This window comes from Myotis myotis, unplaced genomic scaffold (genome assembly GCF_014108235.1).
Source record: "Myotis myotis isolate mMyoMyo1 unplaced genomic scaffold, mMyoMyo1.p scaffold_m19_p_19, whole genome shotgun sequence".
Classification (NCBI taxonomy): Eukaryota; Metazoa; Chordata; class Mammalia; order Chiroptera; family Vespertilionidae; genus Myotis; species Myotis myotis.
The window spans coordinates 32,778,236-32,801,079 of NW_023416323.1; the positions used below are offsets into that span (position 1 = coordinate 32,778,236).

The 22,844-nt window shown below is 47.4% G+C and overlaps 1 protein-coding gene across 1 annotated transcript in view; it reads left to right on the forward strand.

Annotated features, from left to right (window-relative positions):
- Positions 1–22,844, forward strand: part of CDH11 (cadherin 11) — a 128,168-nt gene that overhangs the window by 60,858 nt on the left and 44,466 nt on the right. Inside the window, exon 3 of the mRNA XM_036346010.1 lies at positions 21,383–21,781. Coding sequence (XP_036201903.1) covers positions 21,554–21,781 — 228 coding nt within the window. The 5' untranslated portion in view covers positions 21,383–21,553. The remainder of the gene's footprint in view (positions 1–21,382; positions 21,782–22,844) is intronic.

The following is a 22,844-nucleotide window of genomic DNA, read 5'->3' on the forward strand; positions in this document are numbered from 1 at the left end:
CATTCGAGAAACATGGCCTTTTCCCTCTGGGAACATACCATCTCTTTGGGGAGGCCAGGAAGATTTCAGCTGTCAATCTGAGGGCCACTGAGGGGTGTACACCAAATGCGTGACACTTGGTGCTGACTCTAAGTCCAGAGGTGATTCAGGGTGGACGTTAGAGACTTCTTAGCCCTTGAAGAATAGCAGGAAGTTGGTTAGTAAACTACGTTCTAAATATAGTAGCTGCTAACGGTTATCGGTTTGCTTTTGGTGGGTAAGCAAAATGATCTGGAATTAGATAGTGGTGATGGATATGCAACTGTGCAGACACACTAAAACACACACACACTGAATTGTGCACTTTCAAAGGGTGGAATTTATGATATGTGAATATCTCAAAGCTGTTCTTTCTTTAAGTACTCTATAATCTCTACACAGTAAAATTATAGTAAGTTTTATTGTATGTCCAGAGAATCGGGCTTAGTGGAATAGACAAAAGGGGTGGGGCAGACTAGCACCCTTAGAGAGGAAACATATACCCATTTTACAGATGAGGAAATGAAGAGTGAGATATTCGTGGCTTGCTCCAGAAGCCACAGAGCTGTAACTGAGGAGGCTGGGACTTTACCTCTGGCCCTGTGGCCCCAGTCCTCAGATGTTTGCACACCAGCTGCCTGGTGCCTAGAGAAAAACAGATCCTGCCATCCTATATAATAAAGAGCTAATATGCTAATTAGACCTAATGGCAGAACAATCTTCTGGAACGACCTTCTGGAATGACCAGTGGACGGGGCCTTGAGGCAGCCCAGGTTGTGGGGGCCAAGCCCCCTTGCACAAATTTTGTGCATCGGGCCTCTAGTATGATAATACATGACAACTAGGATACGGATGATTTGCCTGTGCAGGGTGCCCTCGCCCTTTCTCTCATCTGATCTTAAGCACCTTGTGAGGAAGGTATTCCACCCCCATTTGGGGCTCTGTCTCTCCCTGGATTCTTTTTTTTTTTTTTTTAATATATTTTATTGATTTTTTACAGAGAGGAAGGGAGAGAGATAGAGAGTCAGAAACATCGATGAGAGAGAAACATCGACCAGCCGCCTCCTGCACATCCCCCACTGGGGATGTGCCCGCAACCCAGGTACATGCCCTTGACCGGAATTGAACCTGGGACCTTTCAGTCCACAGGCCGACGCTCTATCCACTGAGCCAAACCGGTTTCGGCAACTCTCCCTGGATTCTTACATGCATCCTGTTCACGCATGCAAGCCAGATGTCTCAGTGAAATGTGGGGTCCAAGGCTCAGAGTGAGGTGTTCCGTTGTTAAATGAGTAAATGTTGGCTTATTGTCTCCTCCGCAGAAGCAGATGCTTATTTCTACTGTAAAGCCCACATCTAGATTAAAGCCACTCACATCCTTATCCCCCCTGCGGTGAGTAAGAGAGCTTTTGATGTCATTCTCAGCTTACTCGTGTACATACCGGGTCAAATTCCCATCCTGTTGGACAGGATGGAAACCTGACTCAGGATTTGTCAATACGGCTACCCTGGGTTTATTTTCCCGGGGAGGTTGTCTTCCCCGGCAGACGGCGGAATCACAGCGCCCTGGGAAACAGCCCGTGGAGGAATTTCGAGGCATTAACCTAACCACTGAGACCAAAACAAAAGCTCTGTTTGCCGCCTCCCCCCAGAGCCCAGAGCCGGGCAGGCCCCACTGTCTAGCCACATTCAGGCAGCACAAATAAAATCATATCTTCCAGGAGGAAGAAGGAGTTGGGGATGAACGAAATGGAAATCTTTCCCAAGTGGCAGACATCCTCTTTCTCAACTCAGGGCAGTTTTGTCAGCTTTAAAGGAGTTAAAAGAACACTTTAAAAAAATGTAAATGCTTAAAGGTTATTATAACCACCCAATCCTCAGTGTCTGCTCTATAAGCTTTTTGTGATGCCTGACGGAGGTATTACCTCTAACGCACAGGGAGGGCTCCCTAAACAGGACTCGGGGTGGTGGTCGTGATGGCGAGGCAGAGGTGTCTACACTTTAAAATATCCAGGCGCGTCCCAATGTGGGGCTGTGGAGACAGAGGTTGGCCGTGATTGATGGAATCCAGGTTGCAGGCAAGTTATTGTGTTTTGTTTTTATTGATTTCAGAGAGGAAGGGAGAGGGAGAGAGGGATAGGAACATCAAGGATGAGAGAGCACCACTGATTGGCTGCCTCACATAGGGCTCCTTGCTGTGGCTGCTTCCGCCCAGGCACCATGCAGTGGCATGCGCGGGGGCTGGCATCGGGCACTCTCTGCAAGGAGAGGCTCTGCAGACAAGTGAGGCTCTGAGCTCAGGCTTCCAAGCTCAAGGCTGGGGCTGAACTGTTCCATTTCGAAGACTATGCTATTCATGGATCCAGGAGAGAAGAGAAAAAAGTGGGAAGGGGAAGAAGCCTGATGTCTTTGTATCATTGGATTCCTACCCCTCTGCCCTGTGCAGGGGAGCAGTTCATCTCTGCTTTTCAAATGAGCAAAGGGAGCCTGAGAAAAATGGAGTCATTTGCCTGATGCCTCGCAGCTGGGAAGTGGCACGAGGAGAGGGAAATTGAATGAATACTTCAAATCCAAACCGGAGCTGCGTGGCTGTAACAGCAGGCCCCGCCGCAGCCTGAGCGTCAGGTTTTCTGTCTGCGATGCCCACGACACAGGCCATTCGGTCGGCCCCTTGAACGTCTCCCCTCTCTCCCTAACGGATGGAAATCCAAGGCCACGGTACATTCTCTTTCAGCGTTTTCCCTTTCACCCAAGTTTTTACAGACATCATCTCTGCCTGTCCTGCCTTTTCCTTTCAGCCCTTCGTCTTCTCATCTCAAACTCCCCATTTTCCAAGTCATTTCCGACAGAGAGAGAAGCAATGGGTGATCACACACAGACTGAGATGTCAGCATCTCCAATGACCTTTCTTCCCCCCAGAGTTCACCCACCTCTGGACCTAGGCCACTGCCTGTGGCCCCATCCTCACGGGTGATCTTTCTGGAACTATTTCAGGGGTTTGCGTTCTGAGTCATTTTTAAAATTGCAAGCACCCTGTCTTGGGAGAATATGGGGAGCTCATCAGGGTTATCCAGGGAGGAGATGCGGGAGGCACAGGAGGAGATGACGCCATTTACCGTGGCTTGTGGTGAGAGGTGGCTTGTGGCTCTAACGAGATGTGTCTGCGTTTCTTTGGCAACTCATAAACTTCTCCATCTGGACAACTGGATGTGATTTCAGAGAGGAAGGGAGAGGGAGAGAGGTGGAAACATCAGTGAGCTAACTGGCTGCCTCCTGCACGCCCCACACTGGGGATTGAGCCTGCAACCTGGGCATGCGCTCTGACTGGGAATCAAACGGTGACCTCCCGGTTCACAGGTTGATGCTCAATCACTGAGCCACACTGGCTGTGGGAAAAAATCAGTCTCTTTATTAGCAAAATATGGTCCCCAAGGAGGAGGAACAGAGCGGGCACCTCCAAGCAGGTGCAGTGTCAGGTTCAGCACCTCAGAGAGTCTGGGGACAGTAAAGTTAAGCCTGGAATCCAGCGCACCTCTCATTTCTGACCCAGCAGGGCCACAGTGAAGATCAAGGCCCTGAGGGCAGAGAAAAGAAATACACAAACATCACAGATTATCTCCTCTATGAGGAAGGCTGTGCTAATTGGGCCGCCCACTTCAACATCCAATAGTGAAAAGTGAAAGCTCTACCATCCGATGGCCGGGGTCACTAATGGCGTGATCTTGGGCAAGTTAATCTCTTGGAGCGTCCATTTCTTCATGGAAAAACCCGGGATACCACGGTCAAAACCCACGGGGCTGTATGCGTATTCACGGAACAAAGCCCATGGAGCGCTCGGCACAGTGTTCAGCGAGGAATAAACACCCGGTAACTGTGAGACGCCCTCGTCATCAGCTACTGTTTATTAATCATCTGTGTCCTGGACACAAAGCACCCAGCTCAGCTGAACGAGCTGCCTCCTGCCCGCTCCCCACTGGGGATCAGCCCACAGCCCCGGCCTGTGCCCTGACCGGGAATAGAACTGTGACCTCCTAGTTCATAGGTTGGTGTCAATCACTGAGCCATGCTGATGGGCAAAAATCAATTTGGAGGCTGACTTTGGAGCTGTCCACTCCCAAACAGAAATGATGTTCCCCCTCAAGCAAGTTTTTTCCTTTCCTGGGGCAGGATTCTCGGCTTTTCTGAGAGCAGCCTTCATCTTCACGAATATCTCTGAACATGAACTAGTAGAGTATGACCTACTCCTTCACACTCCACCCACAAAACAAGGACACTAATAACCATGACCTTTGGCAGCCGAAGTGTAAACTGAGCTGACGTGTGTGAGGGCCCTTTGTAAATTGTAGAGTGCTACAAAGTATGAATGACTGTAATTGATCTCCTCTGGGCATTGCATAAACAATGCTGAAAATTAGGGACGCAGACTACTGGTATTTGAACTGCATCTATGCCTCTTTAAATATATAGCTATAAGCTGCCAGCAGATGGGTTTGATGACTGTGCCTTCACTCTGATTTAAATATCGGTAACCCCACTGATAGCGACTTTCTGGCAGATGCCAGCAGGTAGTGGGCACAATGTTGGCAATGGCAGTTCGGAGGTTTCACGGGGTGTGCGACATTGCCCTGAATTATCAAAGGTCTTTTGAGCCTCACTTTTCTCAACTGTAAAATAGAGATGGCAATACCTACCTCACTGAGTTGTTGTGAGGAGTAAATGAGATAATGCTCACCAAGCCCTGGGCACATTACCTCCCGGAGGGGACCTGGAAACCTCTGAGTGCTGCCTGCCCCCTCTGATTGACAGGTGTTCTCTCTTTTGCCTTAGGCCCCTCATTGACACCCCGATCAGAGTTAGAGACCTTACCAAAGCCCCTGCCACCAGCTCAGCAGTCCACCTCCCAACACTTCCCTCACTCTGCTGACCTCCAGGCCTCCAAGGTCAGGCCCAGCATGGCCAGGTCTTTGCAGACTCCGCCACCTCCCCTTGGTAATTCTCTGTGTGAGCAGCCAGAACTCCTGGTCATGCTCCCCACAGGGCGAGGATCTGCCTGGATGCCAAGGACCCTATCTGACCAGCCAACTCTGTGTGGACCGTCCAGATGCAGCCACGTGTGCACTGCTCTGAGGAAAGACCAGAGAAATGCAAAACTGACCTCAGCGCCACTACATTTTCAGGGCCAAGATTGTAATGCCGATCATAGTCACAGGTAGTATTTATTGAGCATGTACTGCGTGCTACAAAGAAGTGTCCAGCATTCACAAGCATGATCTCATGGAATCTTCACAGCCACCCAAGGAGAAATGGTATACGATGACCCTTGTTTTTCTGATGAGGCCACATGATAAGGCAGAGCAGAGGTTGCCTTTGCACCTAGTACCCATGGCCACAGCAGAACCCCCACTTTGCAGGGTGCAGATCTCCTGGGGAGAGGTGGCTGGGAAAACTGACAGATCCCAGTGGGCTGTGCTCCAGCCTGGCTCAGCCTGCACCGTGACCTTCCCATGTGTTAGTGTCCTGGGGCTGCCATACTAACCAACTACCGCAAACTCGGCGGCTTAAACAACAGAAATGTGTTGTCTCATAGCTCTCTGGAGGTCGGAAGTTCAAAATCAAGGTGTCAGCAGGGTTGGTTTCCTCTGAGGTCCTCAAGGGCCAATCTGTGCCTTGCTTCCCCTGGCCTGAGGTAGCCTCAGCATTCCTTGGCTTATAGATGGTATTCCTCCTGTGTCCCAATTTCCCCTTTTTAGGACAACAGTCATATTGGATTAAAGTTAACCCTAATGACTTCATCTTAACTTGATCATCAAAGACCCTATTACCAAATAAGGTCACCTTCACAGGTACTGGGTGGGGTTAAGACTTCAACATTTTTACTGCTGCACAGTATGCATGGTGTAAATGTGTTCACTCCCCCTTTGAGACAGCATGGATGGACCTGGAGAATATTATGCTCAGCGAAATAAGCCAGTCAGAGAAAGACAAGTATCACATGATCTCACCCATATGTAGAATCTAAAGAACAAAGTAAACTGATGAATAAAATAGATCCAGAGACATCGAATCAGGGAACAGATGGTTGAACCTCAGAGGGAAGGTGAGGTTGGGCGGGTGAGAGGGAAGAGATTAGCCAAAGAACTTGTATGCATATATGCATAACCTCAGAGGCAAGGCCTGGGGTGGGGGGTGGGTGCAGGCTAGAAGGGGTCAATGGGGCGGGGGGGGGGGGAGAGGGTGGGGGGAAGGACATCTGTAATACTTTCAACAATAAAGATCAATTTAAAAACACACAATTTACCCCATAACACAAGGCAAGCTCATGTCTATATCACCATGTTAGACATGACTGTGTCCCGTAAGTCTTTATCTCACATGTTCCGTCAGGAAGTGTTCATTGAATGCTTCCCACAGGCTCCAAATCATACTACCTACTAGACATCCACGGATGCACAAGGCACAGGAGCCCATGCCATGCAGCACCGGGCTGCATCCTTGGAGAACATAGTCCTTGGGCCCTCTCAGCACTGCAGCTACACCTTTTATCGGTAACTAGAGGCCCGATGCATGAAATTCGTGCAAGGGGCTCGGCCCTCGCAGCCCTGGTTTCATCCAGAAGGACATCCAGAAGGTCCTTTGACTGTTCGGTCTAATTAGCACATTAGCTCTTTATTATTAAGATTCCAGTGCCCCATCTGAGGGATAACTGAATGTGTAGCCTCATCATTCTGGGTCAACCTAAAGAGATCACTGGAAACAAATATTAATATTGGATCAACTTTATTCGCCTGCTCACACCTCCAGTCCATCCATTGCTTTGCAAAGTGGCTTGTGATTTCTTAAAGTCTGTGTGTGTTTTCCCCCTTAGTTTCCTGGTGGGGGTCTCATCACAGGCCTCCCAGACCAAGCCCCGCAAGTAGGTGATGTAAGCGGGGTGCATCCCTGATTAGGTGGAGGAACTATTACCCCGTGCTCTGTTTAATTAAGCTTCACTTAATGGAAAAACTTTTTTTCTACAAAAAAACAGGTTTACTGGCACCTCATCAGTTATTTAAGGCAGTTCATTTCACAGCAGGGTGGGGGAAAGAAAGGAAAAAATATGTCTCGTTCGCTTTAACTCGATTGGTCTGAGAAAAAGCGTGGCTGTCTGGGAGATGCCTAATTGCCGCCGCTGCGATGGCGCGTTTATTCTCCATTTAGTCCCTGGCTTCTTATTGAAGCGCTAATCACGGTGAGGTCTCACCTCTTGATGAATGATTTTGTAAAAACTTGATATTCCTCAGCGCAGCTAGGAATGTCTGCAAGTATAATGCCACTCCAGCTGAATGGGGAGATAACTAATGCCCTTAATTTTGCAGAGAGGGCTGTGATTTGGTACATGCAGTACACATCAGGGGAAATCAGCAGACATTAATCCCCTTCTTTGCATAGGCACCGCCTCTGTTCTATCAGGAGCCACTTTCCTGGAGCTGTTTTTGCTGGGGATTTAGAGGATGCCTGGCACATGTCTTTGGGCTTATGTCTTGTGGCTGGGGTCAGATTTGGGTTACGCCTTTTTATCTGATGTTAGAAGTTGGGGAAATGAAGTTCTCTGATTCTGGCTTTATTGGTCGACTTCACACGACTGTAAAGAGGAAGGATCATTCGTGCTCTAGTTCAAGGTCGAACATTGCAGATATGCAATACACGATTCTCTCCCTTCCCTCCCTGACCCCCGCCCCCACCCACTGAGCCTTGCCGGAGGGACAGAGGTGGTTGTTGTCGATTTGTTTATCCCCACACCCGTCACACACCCAACCTAGGTCTCCGTCTGCTGCTTCTAAGAGTTCTAAGGGCTTAATGCATCCAGAAGGAAAATGAATGCCTCAAGCAGAATCCATTTATTTTCATTGAGGGACACCCAAATTATGGACACTTGGCTATGTCTGCATGGTCGGCTGACTTCCCATCTTGGCATGCGGCAGCATAGATACGAACACAAGCATTTTCTTCACCTTGTAAAGAAACGTTATAATTAAAACTATCATTTATTATTTGTGTGTGTGGTCTACCATTGGCCTACGTTTTTCTGCGACACCCATGTCCTCATTCTTGAGCAGGCCTGAGTTTTCATCATCTCAAATTCCTACAAAGAAGAGTAACAGACACGTCATAGGCTTGGAAAGGTGGCACAGGAGGCAATGCATCCAGCAGATCTTTCTGGTTACAGTTCTCCTGGTTCTGTGCTCACTGAACAACCTTCTCAGCTACAAGGGGTTCTCTCCGCAAGGCAGCTGTCCCAGGGACCACTCCCGATACTTTTCATACTGGAAGGCAGGAACATTCAGGCCGCATACGGCCCTCAAAATCATTTGGTCTGGCCCTGCCAAGGCATTTGGGGTGAGTTAATTAAATGTTTGACTGAATGTAGCAGGCTGATTTTTAAGCTGATAAGTTTGTATGGCCCATGAATGATGTTATAAATATCCAAATGGCCCTTGGCAGAAGAAAGGTTCCCCACCCCTGCCCTAAGCATCTCAGCTGGGCATCTCAGAGAGTAGCCGTCACAGTGAGGACCAGATTGGGGGGCGGAGGGGGCCCCCGGGAAAAAGGCATTGGCTTGGGGTGTGGAGAGTGTGACTTCAGAGGAGAGGTGAGGCTACAGTACCTTCTCATTTATGCCTTTCAAAATGGCTCCCCTCTTCTTCTAGACCTAGGTCCTATCTCATTTCTTCTTGAACTGCCCAGACATCCTGAAGATATCTTGCCCTCTCTTACTGTTTATATTTATCCCTGATTTTATTGCACTGACTGGACCTGGAGTTATTGGCAATTCTCTGTGTGTGTACATTTGTCAAGTCAACTAGCTTTCAAACTCGGAATCTCCCACCTCGTGAGTTCTTGGTGGGCTCAATTAGGTTGCTAGATTTTTTTTAATGTAAATGTTTTAAAATTTTTCAACTAGGTTACATTCAATATTATTCAATATTAGTTTCAGATGTACAGCAAAGGGGTTAGAAAATCATGAACTTGACAGAGGGGTGTCCCCCCTCCCGCCCCCCATGCTTGAAGCAGCCACCTGGCCCCGTACTGAGCTATCACAATATTGTTGACTCCATTCCACACACTGTCATCTCCATCTCTGTGGCCATTCTGTAACTACCAGTTTGTACCGCCCAATCCTGTTTGCTGGAGTTTAGATCTTTAAAATGTCTAGACTTGGAAGAGATGGACGATGGAGACTTTGACCTTGGGGATGCAGAGGGCTCAAGCCCAGGGTAGCCAGGGTCATGGTTGGGTCCAGAAGCAGGAAGAGATCCCAGACCAGGAAACGATGCCCTGTTTCTATGGCCTCGTGGGCAGCCATCCGTGAGATGCACACGTGGGTATTCTGTCTGAACTCCTTGCCAGGAAGGCAGTGAGTCCTGATGGCAAAGTTCATGGCTTACAGGAACTGCTTTCTTGTTCCTCCTTGGTCTGATCCTTGTGTGATTGGGGCAGCTGTGGTCCAAAGGGGCTTCCCTCACTGAGTGATGCTGGAGACTGCTTGCTACCTTACCAGTGGTGCCACGGCTTGCGGATTTGCCCTCCAGTAACATTTTCTTGGAAAGAGGAACTTGGTCGATGGGTGTAAGATCCCTGAGCGCAAGGGCAAAGGCCATCCCCAGCCGTCCATGTATGTCCTAGGGAGACATCATGCACGCTTGGGGGAACATCCCGCTGGACTTTGCCACCCTGGGGCTCCATGAAACGATTTCCACGTTCGATATTATTTTGCTTATGTAATTGTGTAACGAACAAACAGAAGCAAGCCGTGCCGACTCCTTTTCATTTGCTGTTGAGAACAGGATTGGATCTCCTCTGCAGTGCGGGCCTGGAAGGGGCCGGTGGTGTGAGCAGTGGCGGATCACTGCCGCTCTTCCGGTCAGAGAATAATTCCGGGCCTCACCTCTGTGCCCTTGGAGGAAATATTGATTTGTGGGACCTGCCTCTCCCACCACCTAACTCCTCCTTTCGTGAGCGACATCCCTAATCTTTCCCACAATGATTAGCTCATGAGATCTCCCTGAGCTGCCTGCTGTCTGGCCGGTGCCTTTTGTTAGAGGATATTTATTGTCTGGCTGCCCTCCTGCAGTTCCCTGTGCTGCTCGCACTTTATTAGTCATTAGCAGCTTTGGGGGCTGAGGCAGTGAAGGGTGTAGAGCAAAATGCTGTTTGGATACGGAAAACGTTCAGAGGGAGAGGTCTGAAGAGTGCCATTCATTCTTCAAGGGCTGTTGGGAAGCTCTGGGCAGGCACGTGGACGCCTGGGGGAGGCAGGGGCAGTTCCTCTCAGGAAACATGAAAGGAGCCGTGGCGTTTGAAGTGCGGGATGCGAGACCCTTGGGTGAAATACCTGCTTTCTAAAAATTCCAGGAGCCTGTGAGTTCCTGGAGGCAAAGGGCATGTTTCGGGGAATTCATGGCATTGAACGGCTGCAGACACCCTCATCTCCACGAATATTTCTTAAACGGTTGCTATGTGGAACTAAATGTAGCTGAGTGCTGTGCATCCCCAGAAAGAAAAATTCAAACCTTCACAGGAGAATGACAGAGAAGTTCAGCGTGCAAGGTGGAAAGGCAGGAGCCTATGAATGGGCCATGCATGGCTTCAAACACATTTCCGGCGCTAACTGAACATGTGAGCTAAACTGAAGGCTCTGAAGATGAAGTGCCCTTGTTTCCTTATCTGGACAAGAGAGGCAGTAATACAAGACTCCTGCGGGTGCTGAGGGTCGGAGGTTATGAAGAATGTAGGCAGATCACCTAGCATAGCGCCTGTGGCATAGTAGGTCCTCAGGTACCTGCCGGTGTGGCCTGGGCTGTACCAGGCCCAGGCTGGATGGAGAATGAGAGGTTTGCAGAGATGGCCTCCTGGCACGAACGAGGTCAGAAAAGCCCATACCATCTCCTGTGACTACACCTGGCAGCTTGGCCCGCACTCTCAGGGCTGCTCCATTCTCATCTCATGTCAAGGATAATGGAGACCTCGGTGGCCTCTGCAGAGGGACTTCTGCCTCCTTATTGATTCTGGGCCCTGATCTATTCTCACAGCTTTCCCTTGGAATCAGCCACACCTCATTCTCCCCAACAAACCCCCACCCCCCAAGGAGTGACCCTTGAGGTCAGCATCTTCACAGATCAACACCACGGAGCCCTTTGGCGTCCCCGGGCCACCGGAAGGAAGCCCATGCACACGAAAGGGGCTCATTTGCGGCATCTGGCAGATTCACGTCCCTATCAGAGAGGAGTGAAATCTCTTCCCCTTTCTGTAACAACAGGACCTTTACATTTATCTACAACCTGCACCACTAAAGGTTAAAAGGCAGAATCTTAAAATGTACCCGGAGAAATGTAAGTTGCCACTGCTGTTGGCATGACATCATCCTTCTCCTCACCTGGGCAGCCCGCAGGATGCTTTTACAAAAGGCTTCCCGACTCATGACCTCATCAGACCCTCACATTAACTTGGGAGCCCGGGAGGTCAGGCACCTTTTGTCCTTTTTCGCATAAGAAAAAACAGACTCAGAGAAGGGAAGTGAGTATCAGTTGTCAGTGGCCCCAGGGTCTCCTGAGCTGGGCCTCCTCCATAAACCCGGGGTTATGGGCTCTGAGGCAGGAATTTACTGACCCACCACTGGGCTGAGGCAGCAAGTCTGTGAGGTATCAAGATCTCAGGAGTGGTTTCTTTTCTCCTTTATTATAATTTTTAACGCCACTGAGCTGCTTTTTAAAGCGCCATTTAGCTGAATCTGTTTGCTGTGGGGTGAGGGGCTGGTCGGCTTAGCCATCCCCACCCGTTACAGCCCCGGGTCCTTGTAATGTTTCAGGACACGCTCTGCCTGCCGTTGGAGAGCCACGCACCTCCTCCAGCCCCTCATTTCACACGCAGGGAAGGGACCTAGATTATGGGACATGGTGCATTGAGTGCGGACCAGTTCTTGTCTGGTGCAGTGTTCCTCCCACACCTTCCTCCATGGGCAGACGTCCTGGCTTCAGCTGAGGATGTGTCAGTGCCTGACACCAACACTGACTCACAGCACTGTTTCCGGGGATTGAAATGACTGTTGGACACTTGAAATGGGACTAGCGCATCGAGGAAGTACCCTTTCCATCTCATTTCATTTTAGTTCATTCATGTTTAGAAAGCCGCCTGCGTCTAGGTTGCTACCATATTGGGTAGCGGGGCCCCAGACCAGTGGTTCTCAAGCTCCAATATGGAACCGCCTGGGGAATTTCAAAAATACTGACTCCTGGTTTCCATTGATTTTAACTGGTTTAGAGTAAAGCCCGGGCGATGGGCTTTCTCAGCTCCCCGGTTAATTCTAACATACAGTCAAGCTCTAGAGACACTGGTCTGGATGTTAGGCTGCACGAGGGACAGAGGCCACGTCGGCTGTACACATCCCTGTACTCAAGGCAAAGAATTCGGGGAGGAGTTGGCTGTGCTCCCACATCTTAGGGAACTTCATACAAGGTGTTCCAAAAAAGAAAGTATATATATACTTAGACAGCTGATAGCTCAATTTTGAAAATGAAATGTATTTTAATAAACATTGCCTTTATAATTATTCACAGTGTGTGTATACATATTGGGGGGGGGGGCACCCTATACATCCTGGGGAAGAGGAAGTGCCCTTATTAAATTATTTAAAAGGACAATGTGCCTGGCCAGTCGGCATTGGCCAATGCAACAAGAGGTCATTGCCAGTTCGATTTTGGGTTAAGGGCATATGCCTGGGTTGGGGGCTCAATCCGAGGTGGGGGACATGCAGGAGGCAGCTGATCGATGCTTCTCTCTCTTTAATGTTTTTCCCTCTCTCTCTAAAATCATTAAAACATATTTAAAAGGACAATGTGCCATGTAGGACAGCACAGAGTAGAGGATTCTAGAGCATCTCTGAGAGGAGGGAGTATAGTCAAGGGAATATGCCTGGGTTGCAGGCTTGATCCCCAGTAGGGGGCATGCAGGAGGCAGCCAATCAGTGATTCTCATCATTGATGTTTCTCTCTCTCCCTCTCTGAAATCAATAAAAAAATGTATATGTGTGTGTGTGTGTGTGTATGTATATATATATATGTGTGTGTGTTTGTATATGTGTGTGTGTATGTATATATATATATGTGTGTGTGTTGTGTGTGTGTGTGTGTGTGTGTATATATATATATATATATATAGAGAGAGAGAGAGAGAGAGAGAGAGAGAGAGAGAGAGAGAGACTCAGAATTCTAAAGGCGCTCAGCAGTGGGGAGTGGAGGCACTTTCTGCCCTCTCTTCAGTAATTATTTCAAAAAAACAAAACAAAACAAAAAGCACATCAAGCCCTTGTCTTATGAAGGCCAGGTTGGCATAATGCCTCCTCTTATTGTTTATTCTTTAAAAAACAGACTTTGTAGAAAGTGGTTCTCAGCAGTATTGCAGATTAGTTTCCCTCTTCCAGTCTCCCCACTGACAGTATGTGTGTGTGTGTGTGTGTGTGTGTGTGTGTGTGTGTATATATATATATATATATATATATATATATATATATATATATTATTGATTTCAGAGAGGAAGGGAGAGGGAGAGAGAGAAACATCAATAAATGAGACTCACTGATTGGCTGCCTCCTGCATGTTCCCTACTGGGGATTGAGCCCACAACCCAGGTATGTGCCCTTGACTATGCACCCTCCTCTGAGAGATGCTCTAGAATCCTCTACTCTGTGCTGTCCTACATGGCAGCCTCTGGCCACTTGTGGCTCTTGAAATGTGGCTGGTCCACACTGAGATGTGCCGTAAGTTTAAAATACACACCAGCTTTTGAAGACTTAAGACAAAATATCTCCGTAATTCATATGTTGATTACACATGGAAATGATGCAATTTGGAGTATAATGGGTTAAATATAAAATATATATGTTTATGTATTTTCTATAGTTATAAAACTTTAAATAATGTGGCATCTAGAAAATTTAAAATTATACTAGTGACACATATATTTCTTTTTTCTTTAATTTTTATTTATTGATTTGGGGGAGAGAGGAAACATCAATTTGTTGTTCCACTTATTTATGCCTTCATTGGTTGTTGATTCTTGTATGTGCCCTGACCAGGGATGGAACCCACACCTTGGTGTATCAGGACAACGCTAATTAACTGAGTAGATGCTCTAATCAATTGAGTACCCAGCCAGGGCCATTGTATTATATTTCTATTGGATGACACTGGTCTACTTTATCTCATTTACCTCAAATGTTTGCATCATTATATTCAGCAATTTCTGTTACAGTGTTATTTTGTGTATCTCCTCTTAATGGACAATCTCCTGGAGTCTTTGGGAAGTCTTGTACTTTATTACATGTTATATGTTGTATTGTATGTTATATGTATACTAGGGGCCCAGTGCATGAATTTGTGCACCTTGAAAGGAACTGTGGGCACAGGGGCGGGTCTCAGCCCATCCTCCGCGACCCCTCCAGGCCCCTCCTGCTGCAGCCCCTGGTCCCGTCTGCCAGCAGCCTCGCTCCTGCCACCACTGCTTCCACACGTTGAGGGCGCCGATCCTGCTCACACCCACTGACAGTGCAGAGCGATTGGGGCCAGCGCCAACAATGGGTGCGAGAGGGGCTGGGGTGCATGGGAGCAAAGAATTTTCAGTAACCACTAGAGGCTAGCCCCGATGACATCAACTGGTGCCCCACCTTGGTCTGGCACCCCGGCTTACCTGTTCCACCATCCCCCCCCCCGCCACCGCCCCCACCTCCCCCCCCCCCACCGCCCCTCCCCCCCCCCCCGCCGTGGCCAATGCCTGGCATGTTCCACGCACGCCCCCTGGTGGTCAGCGCACATCATAGCGACTGGTTGTTTGGTTGTTCCACTGTTTGGTCTATTTGCATATTAGGGATAGATAGATAGATATAGATATAGATATAGATATAGATATAGATATAGATATAGATATAGATATAGATATAGATATAGATATATTACGTACTTTGTATTTTTATTGAAGGAGCAAAACTCCTGAGTTATCCTCTTGATCACCTACTTTGTGCAAGGTCATGTCAAGGACTATACAAAGTTCTCTCCTTGCATAATCTCCTTTCATCTTAGCACTCCTTCTTTAAGATCAGTCCTGGTCACCTTTTCACATGACAGCCTGGACTCAGGGAGGTTGAGTCATGCCCCCAGTGAGCAGTAAATTTTGAGCTCTAAACCTCTAAGTCCATCTGACACCCGAGCCCATGCTCTCAGCCATTTTGTCAAGCCACCATTTCTCATGTCAGTTTCTCCTGCAAACCTCTGACAGCTGGGCCTGCATCATCTCCTGCCAGAGTCCTTAATGATGGCCGCTGTCCAGTGAGGAAGTCCTGATTCCTAGTGCTGGGGTTCCAGACCTGGCACATGAGCAGGGCCCTGCACTGCCTGGATGCATGGGATACCATTGCTGTTATATGATGTAGGTGGGGTCTCCAGGTGTTGCACTCGGAGCAGCCCTGCCAGCTGTGACCCAAATCTTCTACATGAGGAGCAAACCTTCATCCAGGGACAGTTGCTCTGTGTCAGCACAGACTCTCAGGCTCCTGCATAAAGGCCCTTACTACACTATTGCCAGCCTCCTCTCTTACAGAAGGGGACACTTGGTCCCAGAGAAAGACTTCGTCATTTCTGTGAAGTTGCACAGCAGTTCAGTGGCAGAACCCTTGCAAGAATGCACGCGTCTTGACTTCAGTTGTCACGATCTCCCTGTTGCCTCAGGATTCCTTGGACATTCACAGACGAAAAGGACATTTTCTTCATCTGAACAAATGGTCCCCACAGCTACAGCACTTCCCCCTTGACCAAAAGAACCACGTAACTTCTTCCTCAGGATGATGGCCGTTTACGAATTTTGCTGTTTGATGATAAAAGGGAGCACTCAAGTTATCTCCCTAACAGGAAGCTAACAGGAAGGAGGTGTATGGTCCTTGGATGCACAGGACGTGGCAAATGACATAGAAATTCAGGAACAGGACATTAGTGGGGGTTGGGGGGGGGGCCCTATGGCGCCAGCAGCTGAAGGGCAATCTTGATTACGAAGGTCTTCAGAGAGCAGGCCATGCTGCCTGCTAGTCACATGGCCCAGGGGCAAAGGCTAAGTTCGTTTCTGTGTGGTTTCTGACTGGCTTGCTCATAACTTTAATTTCACTGAAATGCTGGATGTAGGCTGTAGCTTTGTGTCCATTCCCCCAGGCACCTCATCACCTTCCCCCATTAACTGACAAATGCTTCCTAGTTTCTTTTATTCAAGCAAATCTGGCTCACCCAACTCATGCTTTTGGGCCAGGTGACACAGGTTGGAACCATCAGTGGTCTGTTTAAGGTTTGGCCATCAGTGGACTAGATATTGGAGACTGTGAGTATTGTTGTTTCCCTGGAAAAGGCTGGAGCTACAGGTATTGGAAAACTGGAGTGACATGGTAGAGACTCGCCTCCCGAGATATGGCCACTGATTCCTCTGTGGTCCTGTACGTGGTCTTGTTGGCATCGATTGCATCATACCATCATTCATCTGCTTACACTGTGGTCTCACCATTGCTTGAGTAGAGTCTACACATCAGAGATTCATGGTGGCCATGTATCCCCAAGATCCAATCCACGCCTGCACTGTGGAGATTTATTGCTGAATGAAGAGGCAGGTGAAAAAAGGATGCTTTATGGATATTTACTGCTCTGAGACAAAGGGAAATCTACATCTAGACTTTGATACCATAAATGGCCACTCATTAGGTTGAGCATCTGTTGATCATTGCCATTTTCGCCCTAATCTTCCCTCAGGTATTTTAGCTCATGCAAAAGAAAAACTGGAGATAAAATCTCTCTCTTTCCACACATTCATAGAGTGCTTATTCACAGTCTGCGATGATACTGCTAACAACATTGCTTCCTGTATGTGTTGGTATACGTTATTCATCTTAATTATTAAAATTCAAAAATATTACAGTGAGAAAAAAATACTACTTTAGGGATTGAATAAAAGCACAAATAAGTTCTTCATTGCACACACTGTACTTAAGCATCTTATCCTTTGAAGATGATTTAATGACTTGAAGAGATAAATAATCACTGAATGATTCTATACATTTGGGGCCTGCAGACTTACGTGGGATTCCTGTGATCCTGTGTGGCGATATCCATGCCAGATACAGTGTTGGACTTGAGGTGGTCCTTGGGTACCAGTCATGCAGTCTCTTTGGACTGAAGAGGAGGAACATAGCGTCCCAGAGTTTGGGAGCCAGGTGAAGCCAAAGCATGAGCTTAACAGTCACATACACTTGAGAGTTTGAATTGCATCCTTTGCAGGGATTCAGGGTGGATCCGTGCATGATTTGCTTAACCACTCTGAGCCCCAGTTTCCTCCTAGATAAAATATGGGTGATATTTACATAAAGTTGAGGTGAAAGTACAACAAAATGGTGCGCACCAAGCCCCGAGTAGACTGCCCAGCACTAGGAAAATCAAGCACCTGGTCAAGGATAATCCTTACTATCATGACTCAATGTTAAGTGATAGAACCAGGATTGGACGCAGGTCTGCCCAGTGCCAGGCCGTGAGCGAACTATGCATCTCCCATGCTGACCTCCTGTGGTTCCCTCCTTCTCCAGAAGTAGAGAATCAGACTTACATTGGAGCAGTTTCCAAATTTCCACTCGCCCATAGAGAATGTCCTGGTCATGGGTAAGAGACCCATGTTGGCTGCAAACTTTAACATCTAGATTTGGTATGAGAGTGTGCAACCACATATGCAGTGACCCTTCTGCCGTCTCTGCTGTATATTTGGCACCTGAGCAGAAGTGATTATTACCCTGAGCTTATGCTTCGTTCCCAGTGTAGAAATCAGAGAGTAAGCAATGGGATTCAGGAAGTCTTTTCATACTTCCTCTCCCATTCTCGGTGATTTCCACAGACATGGCATAATTCCTGTGATTTGATTTGAAAGGAGAGACTCCCGCTCAGTGCTGAGTGATGAGAAATGAACGGGGAATAAAATATGCTTGCATGAATTTGCATAATAGAGTCCCATTGGTTACAAAGCTGTGTTTGTTGAAGTGGAGACCAGCAAGGGGATTCTGCACACATAGAATGGAGTTTTGAGTTCTGGTGTGGGCCCCGGGAATATCCTTAGTGTAATGATAACGCGTCTTAAACTGTAAATTACCTCCCTGGAAATGAAAAGAAAGGGTCAGCCTCTATGATCCTTCCCGCTCTGTCGGGGGGTGGGGGGGGGGGGGGGGAGGAAGCTGAAAAACCCAGGCCACTTGCTTTCTGCTAAGCGCCTCCGTCTTTCTTTCTCTACCCGGTAACCATTTCCAGCAGGAGTCCAAATATACTTAAACACCCATATATGTCATTTTCTTTTACGGAGACAAAAGCAGGCGCCGCAAGAGAGTTTTATGCTCAAGGCGCAGTCGCTTATGACGGGCGATCTGCTCTTAAGATAGAAAGGCGAACCTTCCACTTAGAGCTGGTGGTTTTGCAAATCCATTTTCCCGTCATGTTATTACTCCCGTGACTTTCAACAACATTTATTTTTCCTCCCAAGCAATATTCTCCGATCATAAAATAAAGTCACTATATGTTTCAGTGCAACCCCACTGCGTGGGCTTCCTGGCATACTGTTAGAAAGTGCTTTAATGGAAGGACTGTGCAAGAACCGCCTTGGGGGTCTTTAATAAAACGAGTTAGAACATTGATATATTTTCCTAATTGTTACCAATGCCACAGTCTTCTTCGGGGGGGCAGGGGAGCAGTCTCCTATTCATTTTCATGCATGATCCCTGCAAACTCTCTACCATTGAATACATTGGAGAGACCTCTAGAGTTTAGAAGCATTTCTAAAAAAATAAATGTCTCCCTGAACACATCATTTTAAACCTATATATTTAGAAACTCTGAAAGGAGTCTAAGAATAAATAGCAAAGATTAACTTTTGTTTAATGGTGCTGTTTAAGGACCTGCACTATGTTTTGATGGACTAATGTGAGCTATAAAATAATGTATCTTCCTAGTTCTGGTTTGTTTTTAACATGTCAGTCAGAGTACTACTCCTGTCCTCTCACCTCTGCCCCATGGCTGGTGCCACCAAAACTTAAGTTACTTTCATTATAAGACTATCGGGATGTGTGTCTATATTGGATTTGCAGGTTTCTCTCAGAGAGCTTTTATTACAATAGGATTATAAGGGATAAGAATGCAGGTTGTAGAACCAACCATCCAGGGCTCAGATCCTCTACCTGCTGGCTCTATAACCACAGGCAAGATACCTGATTTCACCATGCCTCCGACTGCTTCCCTGTACAGTGGAGATAGCAGTGGTACCACAGTGTAGGGTTATTGTAAAAGTCTAATGACTCAGCTCATTGAAAGCACTTAGAAGAGTATTAGGCAGATAATAATTAGCAAGTGTTATTATTTTCACCATAGTCATATTTTTAATAGATATCAAGTCCTAATATTGATTTACTTTGGATCACTTCTAGGTCACTATTTTTATCACAGTGTCCATAGCATTTCCTTATGAACTTTAAACACATGGCAAGAGTTGGTATTGATCACTTGTTGAGAATACAGACTCCAGAGCCCGATGTCCTGGTTTCTAATTCTAGCTCTGTTACTTATCAGAAGCATAACCTTGCACAAGTTGCTTCATTTATCTGGGCCTCCGTTTCCTCATCCTTTAAAATACGAATGTTCTCAGTACCTATTAACAAGTTTGTTATAGAAATTAGGCAACAGTGTAATGGCCATAGAAAGCTTTTGCTAAGTAAAATTTCCTTCTGAAACTGAAGAAATTAAAAACATCATGTCTTAAAGTTAATCTCATACAGACCTGAGATTGATCATTAAATAACTTTATATATCACATAGTCACATAAGCACTTACAAATAATGGGTCCAATGAATTACTTTTAAAAGCGAGTTGGTGTGGCTGGTATTTCCAACAGAAAAAAAAAATAGACAATTTCATCTTTTCAACAAAGGGCTTATTATTTATTGGTCGTATGGAAGCTTTTAAGTTCATTAGTATCAAGCTAGAATTTTTTTTTATAAAGGAAAAGAAAAAAGTTGTCATCTAGTTGCAACACTTTTAGTGTCAGAAATAATTGTGCTTTACAGCAAAATGGCAGCCAGAAGAAAGAGGTGCAGAAATATCAACTTTAATTAAACCCCTTCTTTCCAATACACTTCGCAGTTTATATGCGAGAATAATTTATCACCATGTGGATGAACACTTAATACTTGGCATGGTGTAAAATGGGCAGGGATCTCGCTGCACCATATGTTCTTCCCTTTCTGTTTCTTTTTGAGACTCTATGGTGTCAATGTCAAGTTTGAACTTGAAGTATGTGGTTCAAGTCATACTTCATCCTTTTGACACACTGCCAGGTGAGGTTACGGTCTTCAGCTTCTCATGTGAATGTCTGACCAACAAAAGCAAATCTTGCCCATCGAATTGACACTGTGGCCTTCAATGATCCACCAATGAGAACTGGACCCACGATTTCACTGACAGATGTTTTAGTGACCATCGGTGTTTTCCGGATCTGTCCCAAATGCCCTTATCTAGCCGGGTCCATTGCTGCCTTCCTGCTTCCTTGTAGTCTCCACAGATGCCGGGTGTCTTGGAACTTGCTGTGCTTGTGACCAGCTGTGGGCTTTAGGACGTGTTGTTTCTTCTGCATGGACATCCCCTCCATTCTCTTCCTATCACAGTAACTCCCACTTCAGGGTTGAGCCCAGCCATCCTGTCCTCTAGGAAGTGTCCCTTAACTGTCCCCACTGTTGTCATCTCCATACTCGGTCTCCATTGATCATAAGTTCCTCTCCTGGACTCCCATGATGCCCTAAATTTTTCTATTATTACAAAAACCTACCAAAACACAATTACAATCAATAATAACATAAATCTGGAGTGCTTACTGTGTACCAGGCACTGTGCTGATACTTAGGGCCATTACTCATTTAACAGCCTTGCAGTATGAGGCTCATCCCCATTGCATAAGCAAGTAAGCTGAACTCAAAGAAGTCAGCTTATCCCAGACCCATAGGCAGTGAGTGGTCTAATGGACACTAGGACCTGGGCAGCTGGATTCCACAGCACACATGTTTTATCCTCATGTAGACATGGAGGGGGTTGCTGTGTGTGTGTGTGTGTGTGTGTGTGTGTGTATCTCACCCACACGTGAGAAGCTGTGATAGAGGAAGGACTATCTACTACTCATGTCTACCTCTGCACGTGGTCCACCCTGGGTAAAAAATGAGGAATGGGGTTAAGATGAAGTGGGGGTAGAGCCTGCAGCTAATCCGATCTTCCTCTTTGCCTGCAGAAGCCGCCTGGGGAAGCGGGCAGCCCTGACGTGATGTGCTCAGCGAGCAGAGTCATTCCACTCCAGGAGAGGTCTGCGTGACGCGTCCGGGAGGCCACCATCGGCCAGGCGCTGCACGGTTGGTGGAAGAGGTGACAGCCGCATTCTCCTGTGCCTACCACGTAACCAAAAATGAAGGAGAACTACTGTTTACAAGCTGCCCTGGTGTGCCTGGGCGTGCTGTGCCACAGCCAGGCCTTCAGCACTGAGCGGAGGAGCCACCTGCGACCCTCGTTCCACGGGCACCACGAGAAGGGCAAGGAGGGCCAGGTGCTGCAGCGCTCCAAGAGAGGCTGGGTCTGGAACCAGTTCTTCGTGATCGAGGAGTACACTGGGCCAGACCCCGTGCTCGTGGGCAGGGTAAGGCTGCTGCCGTTCCGGAGTGGTTTCTCTTCCTCCTCCCCAGTAGGAGAGTATCGCTGAGAAAATCTAGGAGGGGAGACGCCAATGGTGTGACCGCCCACTCAGAACCCTAAAGCCCTCCTTCCAGCCTGTCCTTATTTAATTCATAGCTGTATCCATGTGAGAACACTTCTGTTTCCCACTTAACATTATACCGTAAAGGCTATGTTTTTCTTTTTCTGCCCTTTTAAAAAATATATTTTTAGTGATTTCAGAGAGGAAGAGAGAAGGAGAGAGAAGACAGAAACATCAATGATGAGAGAGAATCATTGATCGGCTGCCTCCTGCACGCTGCACACCCCCTACTGGGGATAGAGCCTGCAACCTGGGCATGTGCCCTGACCAACTGGGAATCAAACCATGACCTCCGGGTTCATAGGTCAAAGCTCAACCACTTAGCCACACCAGCCGGGCAAGGCTACGTTTTCCATTGGCTGCCCAATAGTCTCCTGGATGGAAATGGTCATTATGCATTTAGCCATTCTCCAGCTGGAGGCATTTTCTTGACCACAGCCCAACCCCGACTTGGATCCCCTTCCCTGGTGTCCTAACCCTATTTACCCCTTTTAGCATCGTTTTCCTTTCTGTATTATACAGGCCTGTTTCATTGTCCATCTCCCTCCCTGGAGCCTGTGCCACTTGCCATCAGGAACAGTGTCATCCCTGGGTCCCCAGTCCCAAGGGTGGATGTGTCATAAGAGTAGGTGGGGTTCTGTCCTCTCTGACTAAGGGCTGGCAAAGCTAAGATGGAATGGCTGAGAGGCCTGGCACTACTCAGACTGCATTCTCCGTGTATACCTGCCTAAAAAGTGCAAGGGGAGGAAGAGTCCAAAATATGTTTGAAGGACTGACTGCTCACTATCACTTACGGTAAAAGATGCCGCTGTCTTTCAGAGAATAGTCACATTAATAGTGTTCACATACCTAAGAACGGAAAGCCTGCTGTGTGCGGGTGCAGAGCTCGGCAAAGGGCACACTAGGGTGGAGAGCCTGTGACCTCAAAGGGGTCTTCCCTGAGCAA